The 21,414-nt window shown below is 40.8% G+C and overlaps 2 protein-coding genes across 8 annotated transcripts in view; both read left to right on the forward strand.

The window, feature by feature from the left end:
- The window catches only part of LOC109480657 (tensin-1-like), a 128,407-nt gene extending 119,365 nt beyond the window's left edge, over positions 1-9,042 (forward strand). For 4 of the 7 annotated variants that reach the window (XM_019782910.1, XM_019782918.1, XM_019782926.1 and 1 more), the window contains 3 exons: positions 992-1,057; positions 1,941-2,063; positions 7,974-9,042. In XM_019782910.1, the coding sequence (XP_019638469.1) occupies positions 992-1,057; positions 1,941-2,063; positions 7,974-8,920 (1,136 nt within the window). In that variant the 3' untranslated portion in view covers positions 8,921-9,042. The remainder of the gene's footprint in view (positions 1-991; positions 1,058-1,940; positions 2,064-7,973) is intronic. The other 3 variants (XM_019782889.1, XM_019782897.1, XM_019782903.1) reach the window with 1 other exon arrangement.
- On the forward strand, positions 8,901-20,581 carry LOC109480082. The gene is made up of 8 exons (XM_019782240.1): positions 8,901-9,765; positions 11,841-11,978; positions 13,385-13,608; positions 14,198-14,302; positions 15,432-15,603; positions 17,919-18,017; positions 19,172-19,306; positions 20,169-20,581. The coding sequence occupies exons 1-8, from the start codon at positions 8,925-8,927 to the stop codon at positions 20,579-20,581; spliced, it is 2,127 nt and encodes a 708-aa protein (XP_019637799.1). The 5' UTR covers positions 8,901-8,924.
- Positions 20,582-21,414: the final 833 nt, after the last annotated feature.

Consider the following 21,414-nt stretch of genomic DNA (forward strand, 5'->3'; position numbering starts at 1 on the left):
TTAAACAGTACAAATATTTAAGAGAATTTTCAAACTAAAACATAATTTGAGGTAAAGCGTATGGCTTCCAAAACACACATGTAGAAGTTCAGCTTCATTATATTATAGCTTGAAGTGCCGCCTACCCATTGCCATTTTACCTTATGTTTTCATATGTTTTCTTTTAATGTCAAAACTGTTGCTTTTTAAACAGTGCAAATATTTAAGAGAATTTTCATAGTGAAACATAATGTAAAGTAAAGCTTACGGCTTCCAACACACACATGTACAAGTTCAGCTTCATTATATTATAACTTATTTTAAATATTTTACCATATGTTTTCTTTTAATGTCAAAACTGTTGATTTTTAAACTGTACAAATAGTTAAGAGAATTTTCATGCTGAAACATAATGTAAAGTAAAGCTTTTGGATTCCAACACACACATGTAGAAGTTCAGCTTCATTATATTATAGCTTGAAGTGCCGCCTACCCATTGCCATTTTACCTTATGTTTTCATATGTTTTCTTTTAATGTCAAAACTGTTGCTTTTTAAACAGTACAAATATTTAAGAGAATTTTCAAGCTAAAACATAATTTGAGGTAAAGCGTAATAATTGGCTTCCAAAACACACATGTAGAACTTCAGCTTCATTATATTATAGCTTGAAGTGCCGCCTACCCATTGCCAACAATCTAACACACAATCAGTCAAATGAAATATTGACGTTGATCCTAGAAGCCTTGAAGGTGGCTTTGAAGGCAGACAATCAGGGTGCCTATATTTCGGCGGGGTGGTGTGATCGTCCATTCCCATGCCATGAATATCTGGGTGGATCATATGAAAACAAGTTCGGGGTCACATTGGGGGGATCACGTTCATAGCAACTGTACAAATCAAACCCACATTATAGCCTTGTTGGCCCGCAGAGGATATATACTTGTCAGTTTGGTTCGCAGAAGCCTCTGCTTGTGACGCACGCAAATGTCTTCTTTGTTTCCTCTTTACAGACGACCGTTTTCCTGATAACGGAAAGATAGAATTCATCTTCTCAGCTACGCCTGCTCCCATGCAAGGTAAGGATGTATTTTGTACTGATACTTCTCCTATGAGGGCCTGCATGGGGGGTAGTGATTACGAATTACGCAAAATTTTTGCCACCAATTACGAATTACGTTAAAGCCTCAGAGCTGATTACGACTTATTAATCTATTACGAATTACATTGATTTTGGGGGAGACTGCCTACGGATTACAAAGAATAAAAAGGTCTGATTACGCCTTACGAAAAAGGGCATGCAGGCCCCCTCCTATTCCTACTGTTATTTGTCCTCAAAAGTACACAGTAAAGAGACTGCTAGACTGTCAAAGTGGGAGGGGCAACAAGTCTTTCCAGCTAGCTGCCTGTGGTTGTTAATTCAATTTGCTGGCTAAATGTGGCCAACAGAAGTTTGCTGCGCTCATTTTCATGCCTCCAGATTCCCCTCTGCTCTTACTCAGAACCTGCAAGCCCTGAGGCATATACTATTATCGTATTCATGGCCCTCTGTGCAGGCTGTGGACCAATAGGCAGTGGCGGGGCATTAGGGTTGGCTGGAAACTATACACTGTTCAGGAGTCATGGACAAACCCAGGGGACAGCTTGGCTTTTGCCCAAATCAGTCTACCTCCCTTTCCACTCAAGGGCAGCTGCAGAGGAACCATTAACTGCCCAGGATAGGAGGCAGCTAGCGTCCCACACAAACTATTGATTTTGTGACACCGGGAGCTAGCTGTCTCTATGGCTACGGATATGATGTGGTCCAAGGCTCTGTGATCATATGTACGGTCCATTTCCAGTCTTCTGCCTTTACTAGTGTGTTGTGGTGCTTCTTAGTGGTTTTGGTAGGATTTGAGGCGGTGTGTTGGTTGGAAAGACAGTCGCGTTAAAACTGGTGTGTTTTTGTTGCCTTCTCCGAAGGGAATGGAATCGTGAGGAACGAGAAGACCATCGCTGTGGACACAAACACCAACGATCCGCTGATCCGTTGGGACTCGTACGAGAACTTCAACCAGACAAGGTCGGACAGTTCCGAGTGTGAAGGTGAGAACACCGTCTTATCATGCTGTGTCTTATAGCCTGAGGAAGAACTTATTACTTAGCCACTGTGAAACTATTTCCACCGTTGATAGTCTATCAGCTAAATCAAGCTTATAATGTGCGTAAGTTGACGTAGAAGGTATTTGAGTTGTCATTCTCAAAATTATGGGTATAGAGAAAAGAGTCAGGTATAGGTAAGAGTCACCCTAACTTGAAATTTCATTTTTTTGCATGGGGAAGAAATAGTCACAAACAGCAATGTGTCCTATTTTGACTCTGTCGTAAATTTTTGCAAACGTTACTTTGAATACCTTATTTGTCAGCAGGAACTGTTAGGTCAGTTTACATGTACATGTTCGTTAGAAACGGTTGATGTGCACGCCATTACTTGAATTTTTTTTTTTTTTTGCGTGGGGAAGAAGTAGTCACAAACAGCAATGTGTCCTATTTTGACTCTGTCGTAAATTTGTGAAAAGATTGCTGTGAATACCTTATTTGTCAGCAGGAAATCAGGGTAGGTTTACATGTTCGTTAGAAACGGTTGACGTGCACACAAAAACGTCAGACTCTTCCCAAGTGTTGTTGAAACCAAGACTGTGCTGTTTTACGTGTGCTTGCCTTATCTGGAAACAAATCATGTCCAGACGCCCCACAGTTGTATTAGCAATGCTGGACGACAGCCAACAACTGTTGGCCCCAACCACACAATCCATGAATCCAGACAAAACTCGAAATTGGAAACGACATTTGGTTGGAAAGTAATTAGGCCTGTGATGTGATCTTACATGCATAGCCACTTTGTCATCATAGTTATTTCATTATTTGCCCCAAACTTTCCCAAGTCGAAAATTTCGCTACCAGACAACATTGGCTATGACCTGTTGGCTCTGTAATATTACTAGGGAAGCCTGGAGTGTTGCAAATTACTTTTTAAGTGGTTTATAATTCTTAATGGCAACTGAAAAAGTCATGGTCTTCCCTCACTGTCATGTAGTAACATCATCAATTCTTATAATTGAATTTCAAGCCTTTTGGCAAATGACGAGCAGCCAAAAACACTTTCATCTGGCAGAGACAACATTGCCGCTTTGCTGGATGGTTTATTGTGACAACTGTACTTACAGGGACAAAATTGCTCAAATGCCGGTGATCGGATTTCGAAAGGGTGCAAGTTTATTGATGACATTTTTATAGCTAAAGTGCACAGATCATTCTTCAGTAGGATAAGCAAGCATCTTTTTCTGCATACTCTTACCATCAATCTAGACAGTTTATAAAGAAATGACCAACTCTTGCAGGACTGTTTTGAAAGGAGTCAAATAATTGTTTGTTATTTTTACACTTGCTCATCATAACCTTTGCCCCTTATCCTTTTTGTATTCTGTATCAAGGGGGCCCGCATGCCCTTTTCCGTAGAGCGTAATCAGTCATTTTAACTGGACCGCTCTAATTCAACGTAGAACGCAATTGGCGCATTTTGCGTAAAGTGTAATTCGCCTTTTTGATTCTACATAATGCGTTGTAGCTTCTCGAAACTTATCATAAAACGTATGGGGAGGCTTCCTGAATTCAGTGTAATACGTAGCCGGCACTCAAAATTTAGCGTAAAGCGTTGTTGGGACCCCCCATGCAGGCCCTCTATCAAGGCTGAAAGATAACACTCAAGTCATTACAGAATGATACTCTTTTGTCATATGCCATGACTCTATAAAGTAGTGAGGTTTAGGTAGATAGTGAAGTTAATTTTAGCAGACACTTATGTACCCAGTAGGTATGATGAGCCCCCCTAAGCTGTAAATCTGTTCATCAGAATCCCGGGGGGGAGCTTTGACTAGCGCTTCCTCTCATCTCATCCAGAATCTGGTTCAACAATCTTTAAAATGTGCACCGTGGAGACGTCCAAAACCAAACCATATTGCGGGCCAAAGAAAAAAATCTGACATCTTCGTGTAAGATCTGTAAAAACTTATCGTTTGTGTAGAAAAAAATACAAAATTTTCAAAATCTTGGACAACTTTTATCTTCGGAGAAAAGTACTGTGTCAAATTTAAAACCCTGTGGACTTGATCTAGACTGTTGTCCATAAGTCTAGTTCAGTGAGATACTGAACAGTACTACAGTAGGTCATGTGAAAGTTGTTGCTTGTGCCACATATCTACTAAATGTTTTCAGCACATTCTTGCTTCAGTGATAAACACATCATGAATCTTACAAATGTCAGCCTGTACTTGAGAGTGTACCATGAATACATCAAGATGATTGTGAAAACTTGGCATGAAACGTCCTAATGTATGATTCGTTTAGTGTTTGAACTAAAGGGAAACAAATTTATATTATATTATACTACATAAACTAAATGTCAGCCTCTTCATTTGCAAACGATATTTAGCACTAAGGCCACACCATTTTGATTTTTTTGCTCTCGGTTTTTTCAGATAAAATATGAAGCGACAGGTAAAAAAAACAACAACCTAGGCATTCTATGATAGCCCCAAATGCTCTGATAGGAGTCATGAAGTCAACATACCAAGCTGGTTTATAATTCAAACAATTAATTTCAAAATCTTAATCAAACCACTGCATTGATAGATGGAAAAACTAAAACAACTCTGAAGAGAAGAGACTTCTTTCAACTGTTGGGGCTAAAATATGACCATTATGGAGTTGTTTCAGAGGCTAAAATGTTTGTTTTTTTCAAATCAGAAAACAATGAAGTGGGAGAATCTGTGAACCAACAAATTAGGTTGGGTTAAACTTTTGTCACAGAAGATTTAATTTGCCATACACCATTGCCAGAAATGCAATGTCACTGTACTTTGGACTAAGTCCACTTCTGGGATGTTTCATTTGGCCACAGAAAGAATGGCAAACATCATACTTACCCACTAGACATGACCACCAGAAATTTTACCATAACAAGAACAAGAATAGCTCTGTCTCCTCCTCTTGTTAATTATGAGATCTACGTTATCATAATTAGCATTATCACTAACGCCTGAAGCTTTGTGGAATAGTGAGTAAAAATATCAGTAGATCATATAATTATATCTTCACTCAAATGACATCAAGGCCTTTTAAACAGGTGTTGAAAAAACAAGTTTTGAAACAGCAAATAAAGTCTCTATGCAGGAAGGATGATAAACTTAAAATTTATATAAGACATAAATTTGTGTATTCAATGTTAATATTTACTTTCAGACCAAAGTTTCAGAAAAAGTCATCTTTTGCTTTTGAACTTGAAGAATGAGTTGTTAGAAATGAACAATGGGATACTATTATATATAAAAGAGGGCCTGCATGGGGGGGGGAGGGTCCCCGACAACGCTCTATGCTAAATTTTGGGAGCTGGCTACATATTACTCTGAATTCAAGAAGCCTCCACATTATGCTTTACGATAAATTCCGGGTAGCTACAATGCATTACGTAGAATTAAAATGGAGAATTATGCTTTATGCAAAATGTGCCAATTATGCTCTACATTGAATTAGAGCGGTCCATATACATTGTACGCTCTACGTAGAATTAAAATGGCCGATTACACTACAGAAAAGGGTATGCGGGCCTCTATATAGAAGGCCTTCAAAAGTCATTGTCTCAAATTGACCTCAGAACAGCTGGGAGATGTATCTAGTTTATGCTCAAAGGTATCTTGGGACAAATAATCCTTATCTTGTCACAGGCAATAGTAATGATCCGCTGGGATCGTTGGGAGCCATCTTTGATCACTTGATAGGGTCAACAGCTCCAAATATCCAGTAACCAATTCTCTGTCTTTGATAGGTTGATTGGGTATCATAGGGGACAGTTATACAGTCGTTGAATGATCTGGCAGACCTCTTGTTGCATTACAAACTTGACACTTGTGACATTGAACTCTTGGGGGATTGTTTCGTATTTATGGATGTGTTCTGTTGTATCCATTGTACACACTTGAAATTACTTAGGCTACAAGCACGAACTACTTATTGGTTTGGTACATGTATGTGGATCACCTACGGTTAAAAAAAAATTTCACAACTAAAATCAATTTTTGGTAGACATTTTGCTCAGGACATTATGCTAGGACCAATTTTGTGCCCCAAATTGCCGTAAAATTTATGTTGTACTGTTACACTTAAAAATAGGCACATGAAGGTACATTTGTAAGTTCTGACCAAAAAAGAAAGCACTCAGGTTTGAAGGAGCGCAACAGTTAAACTGCTGATCGTGCAATCCAAAACTTTAAAAAGCATCATGCATGGTATCACTTGTATTACAATTTTCTGTACTGAAAGTGGAAAAATGCGAAAATTGGCTCAAGTGCAACACCCTGGGGTGCACCCTGATCTTGGAATAGCCGCTAGTCTATTACTACTGCATTGATGTAACCTGGAGAAGGTATTCTCCTCCAGGTCTGTCTCCTATTTTGGAATGATCCCAAAATATGATTTTAATTGATGTGGCCACCCGCTGTGCTGGATCAAGTATCACTATGGCTTAGTCCTGCACAATCTCATCATATATTACACCTGCTGTGTTTATGTAGCAAACTTCACTCTCGTTTTAATAGTTTTTTCCTTAAAATACCCCAACAGTCAGCTCTATTTCTGTGAGATTGTGTTGTAATTACGTGAGAATGTTTAACACTTGATAGGAGGGTCGCAGGAAATCTAAATTGGCGGCCATACCCAAATAGTCTTCATTCATGATTGTCCGTGATCATGATTTATTTCAGCAGCAGCTGGGGTAATACTTGCTGCACCTCTGCTGCTATTTTTGCTGTGCTCTCCTGCCGGGACCATACCTTGGGTGTTTCTGTAGCAAAATCCTCAGTTGTGAAAAGACGCATTCCTTTTCGGATTCTACGTCTACAGTTTCTCAACACTTAGGAAAAGATTTCAACATGACACCAACAAGGTCACTGAACTGCATGTACTGAAACTTTAAAAATTGCAGATTTTTGCCACATGTAATTCATTTCAACTGTGTTTCTTGAAATTAAAAAGACCATACCTTGGGTGTTTCTGTATCAAAATCCTCAGTTGTGAAAAGACGCATTCCTTTTCGGATTCTACAGATACAGTTTCTCAACACTTAGGAAAAGATTTCAACGTGACACCAAGAAGGTCACTGAACTGCATGTACTGAAACCTTGAAAATTTCAGGAACGTTTTTTGTGATATGTAATTCTTTTCAACTGTGTTTCGTGAAATAAAAGAGAATCGTATGTGATATTGAGGTAGGCTATGAAGAGTAATGTAAAAGGTGGGATGACGATATCAGGGCCTGATTTTGGGTGGGATTTCTGTGGCCCCAGTAGAAAAACAATCCACTTGTTATTTTTGTCATCTGATAGTTGTAATACAAACTTTGTTCTGCCCTCAGTGTTGCCCCCAGTTTTGATTACCTTCAAGACTATTTAAACTCCAACGATCTGCACATCTAATTCAAAGAAATCGAACAAAAGAATGATAAAAGTTCTGAAAATGATGCTCAAGCTGAGCTGTTTAAAGTGAAACTTGATGTAGTGTTTGCTTTCCACTGATTACACTGCTTGTTTTAGAGGGAGAGGTGCCCTCAGCGTTGTTGATAAACACCCACTGCTGTCCTTACTTTGTAACCCCTATATAGAGTTACCGACCTCCCCTGCACCAGTGTTAATTTAGACAAGATCCCCACTACTATAAACTGCTGTGGGAATGATTTGGAAAGGCAGGTGCTGTGCTGTGCAGAATGTAGGCTTTATCTTTGTCAGACAATTTTGTTTTGGGGAGTCCAATATTTGAGTTTCTTATTTGAAATCTTTGATCATCCTCTGGGGTCAGTAGCCTGTCTTTGCATTGGCTGGCCCCGACGCCAAATTAAGCAGACGCATTCACAGTGCAAGCATTTGGCTGCTGCGTGTCCCTAATGCCTCACATATTTCTGTACAGTTGAAGTGGAGCACGAGCGAGGACCTGTGGACGGGAGTCTGTATGCACAAGTGAGGAAAAAGGAGCGCAAGTCATCCTCCGACCGTGAGAACGAGAATATTCCCAGCCCCACGAGTAACGGCCCGACCATCCCCAACGGTCCGGCGACCTTCTCCGTCAGCAGCGACTCGGGGAATTCCTCCACCACGGAGCGAAGCGACAGGGGTGAGTTGTCGCCGTACTCTCCGGCTATAGATCCAAATAGTTCCAACCTGGATGAGCTGCTGGATAACGTAGAGTTGGCGGTCGAGAAAAGCGAACCTAGAATGGTGAATGGAGTTTTCCCAGAAACCCACGAGACCCACAGTCGGAATGTTGAAGTGGACGAGGCAGGGAATGTTGTGGCAAAGGAGTCCAAGTCTAAGGTATGGGAACTGAGGCAGAATAAGCCTGGGTTGAAAATGGAACAGAGAGTGCAAACGTCACACCAGACGGTGACCATCCAGCATCACACGGTTAACGGGAAAGATGTGCCAAAGGTCGAGAAGTACGAAAAACTGGAGATCGTGAATGGCGTGAATGGACCAGTAACGGACAGAAGCCCCGGTGGAAGTTTTAAGCTGACGGAGTTGGACAGAGAGACGGATATTCTGGATGATTCGCCACCTGTGAAATCGCAGCCCAAGGGACGCGATCCTATGATGGAGTTACACATCGGAGATCTGCAAGGCCCGCCCTCACCCGAAAATATACAAAACGTGGAAGTGCAACAGCAAGTAAGAAGGGCGTACACAGTGAACGTACAACAACACAACAGCCCGCAGTTGACCAACAGGTCGAAACCAGCAGCGACCAATCCACAGCCGGAGAAACCGGTCATGAACGGCCCCATCCGCGGTAACCCTACCAACCCCTCTCCTCAGGCGAACATTCGCTCCCACCCCCATCAGCGCCTCCCCCACCCCTGAGGAGATGGCGGGTTTGACGTGGCTGCAGCAGCAGCAGCTGAAGCTGAAGAGAAAGCGAGAGATGCAGAGGTTAGGGCAGACATACACTCCCGACTACAGCTCCTCCACCCCATCCACTCCTCCTTACGCCCACCCTGGCTCCAGCCTCATCACTACCACAACTGTACAAACATTTACCTATAGCACAACATCTACCTCTTCCCCCCTGGCCTCCAGCCCACAATCCTCTCCTCAGATTCAAACCACCGGCCCTGCTCCGGTACGCAGTGTCGCCGCCCCAGCATCCGTCGTCTCCCAGCCCCCGCAAAGGCCGGGTGTCGTGGTAACGCAGGAGAAAACCTTCCAGGAGTACACCAATGAACTTCTAAGTAAGAAGCCTCCAGCGCCTCAGAGGATGCACTCGCCGAAGAGATCGGAGAGAAAACAGATCACGCCGACGACGTCGGTAACGGTAACCCCCGTGCTGGAGCGGCCGGCATCTCCACAGGTCCCTACGAGGAGTAGCAGCAAGGACGCCATGATGCGCCGAGGGTGGCAGAGTCACGGGAGACCGCTTGGGCGACAAATGTCGGATACGACGCACGACCGCGAACGACCGTTCGTTCAGCCCAAAGGTTACGAACCCCTGGTAACCACCACGCCGGTTCAACCGTACCAGTCTTCGTACACTTCGTCGTACTCATCGGTTTCTTCGACGGCGTCTAGTTCTCCACACATCGGGCTGCGCGCTACTCCTCCACCAACCAGGAAGGCCGCTCCCGATCCCGATTTCGGAATTTACTCGAAAACGGAGCCTGACGACCAAGGAGCGGAGAAGAAGGGTTTGGTGGGACAGAGAGTGAAGGGTAAGTGTTGTTACGATCTCGTGACAGTAATGACCTCCTATGGTTTCTACCACAACTGCCATTAAACACAGCAGAACAATTTTCAAGACTTTCTGTAGTTCGAACTATACAAGTTTCCATAGGAGGTCAGGATGTACATGTATGTTCCATGTTGGAAGGATCACGATCAGATGTCACAACAAGCGGTCCTGGTCTGCTTAGCATAGTTCCCTGGCAGGGTTGCAATCCTCCTGGCATTATAAGCATCAAAGTTCCCAAAATAATTAGATCACTAACCAGGAGATAGAACTGAGTCAAACAAAGAGAACAATTCTTAAAACTATAATCGTAATATGTACTTCGTAATGCATTTTGAAATCAATTTTTTTATCACCATGTAAACTACATGAAATTTCTTCTTGGTTAGATAGTATGCAGGAATCTTCTTTGTAGCTTCTTTCATGTACAAAAAGGATGTTCTGGAAAAACTTTGATATAACATGATGATTTAAATCTACTAGTGTCACCCCCTTCCTGAAAAAAGGGCATAATGAGCAAATAATTGGGAGCAGTGTTTGAGTTATGTCAATACAGAAAACAAGTCTGTGTGCCTGGTGTTCCATATAGAATGACATCAAATTTACTCATCAAATACTGCAGATATACAAGGACTATAATTCACATCCCAATATCGTAAAATCACTATTTTAGTCCAGAACGTTTCTGCAAGAAAATGTCTGGTAAAAACAGTTTATTTATAGTGACCTTCAGGGTTGCTTTTGCTAGTGGCAAGGTCAGACTGGGAGTACATTGGACTGTAATTCGAGCCAACAGCCAACCAGGAGTGTTGGTTTTACCACCAAACTGAGAAGGGCTGCCCCTCAGTTAGCCTCCCCAGCACCACACTTCCAACGGCTATAAATGGATATGCCCTGCCCTCTATAACCGGACAGGATTCGAACCACCAACATTCCTGTCAAGACTCCTTATATTATTCATAATCCATCCCAGTTTTACTGAGAAAGCGGGATGAGAAGTTAATTGTTGGGGAGACAAGTTATGACACACCCTGGGCTAGTCTGTCTATAGCAGTCAGACTTGTAGTAGCCACAACACTATAAATAGATCATACACTCTACACCCTTATCGAAAAGCTGTCGGCAACCCACTCAGAACTATATTTGAAGAAAGGGTTGTGCCATGATGCAAGACATGTAGATAAAGATATTGTTTCCCCAGAAGAAATCCTCAAAATTTAGAAGCCTATTAATCACTCTAAAGACAAATTCCATGTTGAAGTGACTAATCCATTATGTGTAGATGTGATACATTTTTACTGTATCTTTACTGCAACTATAGCTCTTTTACTGTAGCTTTACTGCAACTGTAGCTCTGACAATGTGGAACAGGCAAAAATCTACTAGTCTAGCTTTCTATAATGCAAAGTTTATTTCTGTACTATTCAAAAAGAAAATCTGGCCTTCTTTTCCCAAATACTTTTCTCAATTAATCATGTTCTTGATGATTCTGCTTGTTAAGCCAATTTGAATTTTCTTCAGTTTGGAGCCAGATAATTGTATTTCAGGATAAATTATAATATGCCAATACTGCCCTTAAATCTTTTTATGATAATACTAAAAACTATTAAATTTTCAAAATTCTCAGAGGATTGCAACCCCAGCTTGTGTTTAAGGTGTCCAGTTTATTTGTGTAGTGTTTGCTTGACTAGCTATTTACATGTACACGTTAAGGGCTTAATTTAGGCTGGCAGTAGTGAAATCTCAGCAATTTCTACTGCTAACTTTATATGCTAAAGCAGAGTGTTGCATGCATGTTCAGTGCTACAACTGATCCTTATATTACTGCTGGTTAGCCTGTAAATGTTAACCATTTCTGCATGTGCTGACGTTGTACCCTTTGCCATATGTTGGTGAAATATCCCTTCTTCCCTTTAACGTTACCTTCCTTTCCCTATGTGGTACCAAGGTTTGTCTGTAATTAGTATGTTGCGTACCCCCTTGACTTGTGGTGTGACGCTGCTTGTAAAAGTTTGCATGTTGCGCTGGGTGCTAACCGCTGATATTGTGACGTTATAGAGTTCGAAGGAACGTTGCGTTTTGCGGGTAATTGGCCGTACCGGTTGGAGAGTGACGTTGCGGGGACCATGCATGGAACGGGAGCTCGATACGTCAACGGAAATGGGAACCCAGAAGGTTCCCACCTTGGGTGGAATGGTAGGCTGAATTTCTGACCGGAATGTTTGACTTCCATCCATGCACCTTTTTCTTTTTTGTCATCCTGCAATGGCCACATCACTTTCTGAGCAATCGTTCTTATCTTTATTTTGTTTGATGTTTTGAGATGTATTATAATGTTAAGTGCACAATTCACCACATACTGACTTGCAAATTAACTTTGCTCATTGCAATACTAACGTAATCATATACATTTGTATATATATAGAGAGAGACTTCTTTCTTTAACAGGCACCTTCTGTAGTAAAATGATATCAGGATTTCCCAAACATCTATAACATCGTTATATATCAGATATAGATGTTTTGGAAATCCATTCTAGGAATGTTAGATGTAGCTTAGTATTGGAAAGCATGGTACATGTAGTTAGTTAGTTGTTAGGGTTTATAGTTAGACCATTCAGTAGTTCATATGCCAGACTAGATAGAAAATACCATCTATTTTCAATGATTATTTAAATCTCTGTGCAACATATCTTTTGCTTTTCCAAAGATTTTCTTTATGACATTTCATGTTTCAAAAAATTCGTTGAAAATCTTCACTGACGAAGTTACAAGTAAATGTAAATGTACAAGTAAATGACAATGTAAAATGTCACATGCTACCAGGTTTCGGACTGAGCCTTTCTGGTAAAAATAAGCAAAAAATTGATTGTGTTAATTTGTGAAAAAAAAAAAGCAAAAATGTAGCTTGAAAGACCAAAAGTGCATATTTAGTGAGGAATAAGTAAGTGTTAAATGATATCTTGGAAGTTCATCTGTGTTGGTAGAAGTCATTATGAAACAAGATTGAACTGCAATATCCAACACAAGAAATTGGACTCACCCAAATTTTCGCGTGATGTCACGGAAGCGGTGGATTGCTCATTCCTTGACAAAGACTGAAGTTGTACATTTGAAAATTTGGGTACGTCCAATTTCTTGTGTTGGAAAAAGCAGTTCAAACTTGTTTCATAAGGCCATATCAATTTAATTTGTTGGTTCTTGGATTCGCCTCTTCATTTTTTTCTGGTTTGCAAAAAAAAAATATCTGGTTTTGAATCAACTCAAAAATGTTTTTATTTTGCCCCAAACATATACAAAAGTCCTTTTCTTCCTAGTTGTTACAGTTTTTCCGTCTATCCATACAGTGGTTTGATTAAAAGTTCAAACTTCATTGTTTAGATATTAACCCAGCCTTTTGTGTTGACTTCATGGTTCCTATCGAAGCATTTGGGGCTATAATAGTATGCCTAGACCTGTTTTTATTATAGTTTTTTTTTTGCCCTGTTGCTTGATATTTTTTCTGAAAAAATCTGAGAACCAACCAAATTAAATTGGTGTTGCCTAAGTGTTAAATGATGCTCCAAGGCTGTTTTCTAAGTGCCTCTGCACGTCTGTTTAAAGACTATCACTCCAAGCTGCGTCAGCTTCAAGAGGACCTGAAGATTGAGGAGCAGAGGCCGGGACCGTCGCGGTACCTCCGCCGCACCCGCAGCACATCCGGGTACGAGTCGGACAGCGCCACGTATTCCCCGCCGTCCCTGCGGCGCCGGGAACCCGTGGAGAGGTGCCTGTCTCCGGAGCTGGTGCACACGCTCTCCAAAAACCCAGGAGCAAGGCCTAAAGAGGTAAGGACTACACTTCAATACAGAAGAAGTTTATTGCATGACCATTGCACATGGTACAATTGAGAAGTTTGTTGCAAATTCATGCCCAGAGGCTAATTGCAAATTACAAACATAAAAGAACATTGAAACATTTTCAGAGTATAAAATAACTAAAGTCTACAAGATAAAGGTAGCTGTCTGGAACTATAACTATGTCTACAACTATGTCTGAAGGGTTTGACTTCTCTTCTGTAAACCATGGAAGATGTAATGTCCCACCTTTTCCAAAATTTATTGGTTTTGGGAAATTAAAAGAAGAATTGTAAATTTAGAGAAATTGGGATAAATTGTAGAGGTTTGAATAGTCAACTCATTTTCGTTGCACAACACATGGCAAAGTACAAAATAAATGTATAGAATAAGACCTATTAGTAGAATAAAACCTAATAATTATATCCCAATTACTCAAACAACAAGGGCTAGTACAAGTCTTTGATATTATCATTTGATAAGCAATTGACTGCCTCTTGAAGTGATGCTTGAGGGACTAAAATGAGCAAATGGATGTATTACCATTTCCCATACCTTCATGTAACTGTTGACATTCCAGCTATTTACATTTGAGGAATTCAAAGAAGAGGAGGAAGATAATGATGAAGTTTTTGTGGAGGAGGATATGTGGGATTTCAATACTCCTATTAGTAAAGTCCTTTATGTAAGTGTGGTATAAATATACATTGGGTGGCACTCCTTTAATACAGTTGAAGTGTCCAACTTCTGCTTATGTTGACCAATGAAAATGGCCATAAGAATCTGAGATTTCTAACATTTTGATACAAGACCCATGATTGGTCAGCTTTGGCTCATGCTGACCAATGAAAATGGCCATAAGAATCAGAGCTTTTTAACATTTTGATACAAGACCCATGATTGGTCAGCTTTTGCTCATGTTGACCAATGAACATGGCCATAAGAATCTGAGATTTTTATTTTGATACACGACCCATGATTGGTTAGCTTTTGTTCATGCTGACCTATGAAAATGGCCATGAGAATCTGAGATTTTTAACATTTTGAAACAAGACCCATGATTGGTCAGCTCATCAGCAATTATTGTTTTTAATTAGGGAATCAATGGTTGGAAATGGTCAACATCAGAAAATGGACACTTAAGCTGTTAAAGGAAAAAGAGCTGGTGAAATGTCCCAACACTGATCCCCTGCTACGAAGTTGGCGGCGAAAACTTTTCTCGAAGATCAATAGTACTATAGCGCACTTCCACAGCATTGCTGTACATGGCACCTGCTGCTATCTCTGGTGACGTCCTATCTTGTCATCTCTCATCTGCCATCTTCCATGTTGCCGAATGCATGTCACATCTCTATATCTGGTGCTGCACCATTTCATAATCTCCAAGTCGATGTAAAATCTGGTTCAGCCACAGTGTTTTAGTTTTTGTAGTATTTAATTTATCTTTCTAGTACTGGACCTTTTTTTACTCTTACCGACTCTTGGTGGAAGCGAAAGAAATGTGGACCTCTATCAAGAGGTCTAGTAGTAGGCATTTCGTCAGTCTTACAAGACCATGAAAGTAGTTCATCTACACCATGTACTTACTCTTGGTTTTGCACTTAAACTTTAATTTAAAGCGTCTCAGTTCTGATGCGAGTCTCAAGTCTAAAAAGCCTCAAAACATGTGTAAAACACTGATCATGACCCAGACCCTATATATCTGCTTGGAGATTACCAATTCACCACTGTAACTATTGCTGGGCTTCTAAAAGTGTCTTCACTTAAAAAAAAAATTTTTTTGCTAACATTAACATCCATTCTACCTTCCCCAGGACATCCACAGTTATCTGGAGGATTTGGATGAAGCTAGTCAGTTGGACCGTGGGCAGGGTCTGCGCCGCCCTACCAGCCCGGATTCTGTGGACGGGTACGGGGAACCGACGACCCCGAACTTCCCCACCACCCCTCGGACTCCTTACGCCAACTTGGGTAAGAGCCCGACCGGTAAGAATAGTTCCATTCTCCATTCCACGTCCCCATGGGACCTTGTCTGGGGGCAATTGGTGGTGTCACTAGCAGCACACACTGTTAACATCGCAAACTTGGGCCTAGGAACAAAAATGCTGTGTTTCCTGTTTCCCTGTTATACCGGTGCAATAGCTCAATCGGTAGAGTGCTCACTTTATAACCGGGAGGTCGTGAGTTCAAACCCCGGCCGGGTCATACCAAATACGTTAAAAATGGTACACACTTCTTTCTCTGCATGTCACTCAGCACATATGAGAAAGAGTGTGGGAAGGTCAAACACACAGCACTACCAGCGGACTAACCCCCTGCTGTAGTGCCTTGCACAACTGTGTGTCGCTCAAGGGCTACGAAATGGAGATGGGCACCACCCTACGCTCGGCATAAGAGCACGGGAGACCTTCCTTCCTGTTTCCTGACCTACCCTAGAAAAAACTGCCGACCCTAGCCTTTTTTGTATGTGGACCCCTGCAAGGGACATAAATTTTTCGAGCAGATCAACCTTTTCTAGCTCCATGATCTGACACCTGAGTGATGAAACGTTGTACAATCGGTTTTCCAACATTGACATTGAAAATATAACAAAGTGTCCTCATGCAAGTTTTACTTGGTTAAACTGTATTGTATAAGTTGGATCACAAGTCTAATAAAAAGAAAAAGAAAGAAAAAAAGATAATCCCTACCTACCCGACCCTAATTTTTTCAAGACTGAAACAGGAAACACAACATTTTTTCCTAGGCCTTGTTTGTTAATGCTTAGCAGTGGGTGCTGCTAGGACAGCTGACCTTTGACCCTAGCTGAGGCATCATGGGGCTGTAGCATCCCAGCATGAAGGTACAGTTCCCTGTACATAATGTCTGTTTTTCGTCTTTTAAAGACATCCAATGCAATGTCAGGGCAGCAAAACTGGAAATATGCTGAATAAGGCAATCTTTGTGATATCGACACGTACTGCTTCACATTAGCACATTTGAATCAGTATTTCATACTTTAGGCATTCAAAACTGCAGAAGCAAGCCCCAAGATGAGTCCTTTATTTTCTTGGTGGTACCCTAAAAATCAGCCATTTTTAATTAGAATTTTTGGCATTTTTACTCCATGAATGTTGATATACATTGAGATTGTTTTAACTAGGTAGTACTATGTGTAGACTGGAATATTGACTTTGAAAAATCAGGTTTCCAAGCCCTAAAACTACACTGGATGCCTTTAAGAAACCTTCACAGTTTGTCATTTTCATTGCTATCCATAAGTTGATCGATATACTACAACATCACACAACATTGTCCAACACGACAGTGTTAAAGGTTTTGACGCGCAAAGTCACCAAGTAATGAATTTACCTCAAGAAAATCGTTACAACAAGGAGGCAACAAACCATGGACTAATCAAATAACAATTGGTTTCCTGCTGTTGTCTTTTGTGTCCCCTGATTGAAAAATCAATGGGTAATTGGTGGACAAAAGTGTGTATAGCAGGCTGGGGAGATTGTTATTGGGTCATTGTAGGTTACATGTAGTGATAAAGTTATCAGCTTTTTGTCCCACAAAAAAGTAAATCACTGTCAAGAGAACTCTTGAATTGTTTTTGGTTTTGTTACAAACGTATGAAAAAATTGGCATTGTTATTATAGGAATGCCCATTTCTTAATGGTTATGTACTCCAAAAATGCACTTTAGGTCGGAAATCGATTCTTTCCCAAGAATCTGACCAGATGTTTATGATTGATTATTGAAAAGTCATGTTATTTCTATTCAGGTTCATGTCAAACACATTATCATTCATGCTAGTTGGCATTATGTGTCATCACCTTTCATTGGAAAGATGTAGATTTTTATGGTACTTGCTTTGCTTATATTTAGCACTATTTCAAACTGTGAAGACGGAGAATAGTCTTGAACGTTTTGAGATGACCCCCATCCCACAAACCTGAACATTTTGAGATGACCCCCATCCCACAAACCTGAATATTTTGAGATGACCCCCATCCCACAAACCTGAACATTTTGAGATGACCCCCATCCCACAAACCTGAACATTTTGAGATGACCCCCAACCCACAAACCTGAACGTTTTGAGATGACCCCCATCCCACAAACCTGCTTGAACATTTTGAGATGACCCCCACTTGAACATTTTGAGATGACCCCCATCCCACAAACCTGCTTGAACGTAAAAGGAAGAGCTTATTTTTGGTGTCATAACAAATTCATCAACAAGCGGTAATTATTGACCACCCGCTCGCCCTGATGATAGCTAATTCCCGCGCCATTGATTTTCTCGTTTTCTCAAGGCAAATCGCCCATCTACGGGAAGACGCCGCTCTCGGAACTGGGGCTGAAGGGAATGGAACCGATATCGCCTCCGTCTCCACCGCAGGAGGGACAGAAAGGTACTGGCGCTGCCTCGAAATTTGTTACATCCGTTCGTGGTTAGTTTCAAAATAAGGTTTAACAGTGGATACTGGTTTAGCTTCAAACTGTCAGAGAATATGTATGACAACAATGAATATGATGTGAGTCCTCCACTGGTTCCTCCAAAGACTAAGAACAAAGGTAAGAAAGGTACTACAGATTTTTTTGAATCTACAGATTTTTTAAAATTACATTTTGCAGTATAAGGCCACACCAATTTGATTTGTTGGTTCTCGGATTTTTTTAGAAATATGGTTAACTAGAAAAACCTAATGAAAGCAAAGTCTGAGGACTTGGTTGATGCCTCAGTGGAGTCAGTGTTATGTAGTAAATACAACCATATTCAGGTTTTCTTCGTAGCCCTCTCATTTTATGATGTCCGCTTCCTATCTTTTGAACTCAAAATGTCCAAGAATCAACAAAATGAATTGAAGTGGCCTAATCGATGTTCTTTGTAGTTGTTGTTCCTATGGATTGCTGAAGTATGTTACTTACAAGTTGGCTGTTACTGTGACAATGTTTCTGTCATGAAGTGTCTGTATGTTGTCATATACATGTTGTCTTTGTCAGTTTATGCCATAATGCTTGAACAATGCATGAAACAGACTAGTGTAGTGAATTCTTTAACTCAAAACTGCTGCACTCCTTTTTTGCTACGCAACATCTGTTTGGACGTAACCCTGGAAGTGAGTATATCATGCTTTTGCACAGCAGTTAATAATGCAGATTTGTCCCTCAAATATTTCTCAATTATCATTAGAAAATGCAGCTCTTGTGTGAAATACTGTCCAAGTGTACGAAAACAACACTATGTTATGTTGTCTGTCAAAGGTAAAAGACACTATGCAAGAGTAATAGACTAGGCTTTTTTTGGTAAAAGCTAGCTACCGGTAACAGGAAAAATATGTATAGGTTAAAAACAGTTTTATTTTTGGTCTTTAAATATCAGTATAACTAGACGAAATGGAAAACAACAAATATGGGAAGTACATGTAACTAGACAATATTGTGTTGAAATTAACCTTCTCCTTGCTGACTTTCCTCATAACCAATTCAAATTTGTGCCAGAAGGCTACCAACGGTAGTGTGAAGGTTAAGAGAACTGTGCAGTAACAGTTTGTTGTGTTTACAGATCTGCTAGCGCGCAGTTTTGTAGAGCAGAGGGCAGAGAGTGCCGTACGGAAGGGCTTCAAGCCTGGAGAGTTAACACCTATGACAAAATGGAGCTACACCGCGAAGGCTACAGGGCCCAAATATACACAAGCTGGTAAGGACTTCATCCAGTCTCCCAATACAAATCTTACAGTTAATGTTGTTTTTGCTCAGTTTCTTCTTCTTCAACAAAGAAGGTCAATCAGACAGCTGTCACCATGGTAACTGGGAATGTAGCATACAACATGTGGTGTTGGATCACATTATGTAGCAAGTTGCAAGACAGAGTTAGAGGGGCTGGTCACCATGTATACTGTTGATTTTGACAGAATATGAAAATTTATGATATGCTTTAAGTCACTCATGCCTAAGAATCAAAATTTGATGCTACACATTCATGAATGATGACTTTATTCCAAAATTGTGACAAATCACACATCACCATTTTTACATGCAAAGTTGAGACAATTGGATGAACATGGTTGAAGTCACATGTTTTGATAACTTTTAAGGAAGATCTGTACATTCTGGTGAAAAACCACACAGGTGATGCTATTTCTTTAGTAATTTTTTTAGGAAATGAGGGAGTTTTTCAACAACATGAAAATCAGCACCTTGGACAGAGTTTTTCTGAAGAACACCAATATTTAATTTCAATTTCGGGTGGGGAAACTGGATTTCAAAGTCAATTTTCTGGTTATTCTTTGAATATACATGTAGTAATCTTATCTCAAGTGTTACTGTACTGTACTTTAAATTTTACTATATTTTTAAATTTTATGAATGTATATAGTTTGTCGCAACATGATGTTAGAATAGGCCTCACAATTCATCCATCAATGCTGCCAGGAGGCTTGTGTGTACATTTTCTTGTTCTTGTAATAATAATAAACCATTCTACTACTACTACTCTACTACTGTACTTGAGAGGTACTGTACTAGGTGGTAACATCTGCACTTCTGACACTTTCCACCAGGAGGCGCTCCACCAGACCGTGGGCCTGAGATGACCACCCCGATGGATCAGAACCTGACAGTGGAGGTGGATGTACTTACGGCTGACCTCACCAGCAGTTTTGTTGGAGGGGAGGAGCCAAGAGTGTTACCCCAGGCACCGCCTAGTCCTGATATCTGGGAGGTCACACCGCCGCAGATGAACGGGAGAGGACCGTACGATAGAGGCCCCGGATCGTACGATAGAGGGCCCGCGTCATACGACAGAGGGCCGGGGTCGTATGGCCGCGGGCCGGGATCCTATGGCCAGGAGGAACCACCAAGAACGGAAACTAACATCTTGCAAAAGACGAGCATTCTGACGACAACGGTGTCGACAACCAAAACTCCTGGAAGGCAACCAGCTCCAAGGTACAGCTATCAAGTCATGCAATAGAAACAGTTAGTCTTCAATCAGTGACTGTTTTTGTAAGGTAAAATCATGTACATGTACCTCCAAATTTTCGATGTCGACTATACACACCTTGATCACGGGTAACCTAGTCCTGTGAGCGTGTGTGGTCCAGTGGTTAGCGATCCTGTCTCTGGACTAAGAGGTTGGGAGTTCGAATCCCGACATGCATGCTACTGTTTAGGCTCGCAGTCCTTCAGACGGGACGTTAAGCCATGGTCCACTGTTCATTGTGCTTGTCGAAAGAGCTAGGGGAATTTCCCCGGTTATAATGAACCTGTAAATACTGTACATAGCGTCTGTATTCTCTGTCACGACCAGTGAAAGATTAGCTATTCAGTGAGCTAAACTGGTTCGAGATCACTATCACTTTTTTTGTGAGAACTAGAGAGACAAGGTCACAGTGGACACAGAAAATTTGAAGGTGTTACGTGATTTTACCTTCCAAAAACAGTCACTGATTGAAGAATATTCTACTAACTGTTAATTCTACGTGACTGATGAACCTCTTCAACGATACAATGGAAAGTTTTCACCGAAAAACTGTTATTCACAATATTGTACTAGTGAGCTTCAAACTAACGCTGAAATTCACCACGTACAGATTCTCTCTTCCATTGCGTTGTTTTGTAAACTTTAAAGTAAAGTTCACACTGTAAAGTTTAAACTAAAGTTTAAAGTTGAAAGTAAAGTTTAAACTACAAAGTTAAGTGTAAACTGTAAAGTTTAAAGTAACTGTAAGCTGTAGACTAAAAAAAACTGTAAAGACAGTGTAATTTTAAGTGTCACAAACATTAAAGATACGCCAAAAAACAGTT

Source organism: Branchiostoma belcheri, unplaced genomic scaffold (assembly GCF_001625305.1).
Source record: "Branchiostoma belcheri isolate BF01 breed outbred unplaced genomic scaffold, Haploidv18h27 scaffold108, whole genome shotgun sequence".
Classification (NCBI taxonomy): Eukaryota; Metazoa; Chordata; class Leptocardii; order Amphioxiformes; family Branchiostomatidae; genus Branchiostoma; species Branchiostoma belcheri.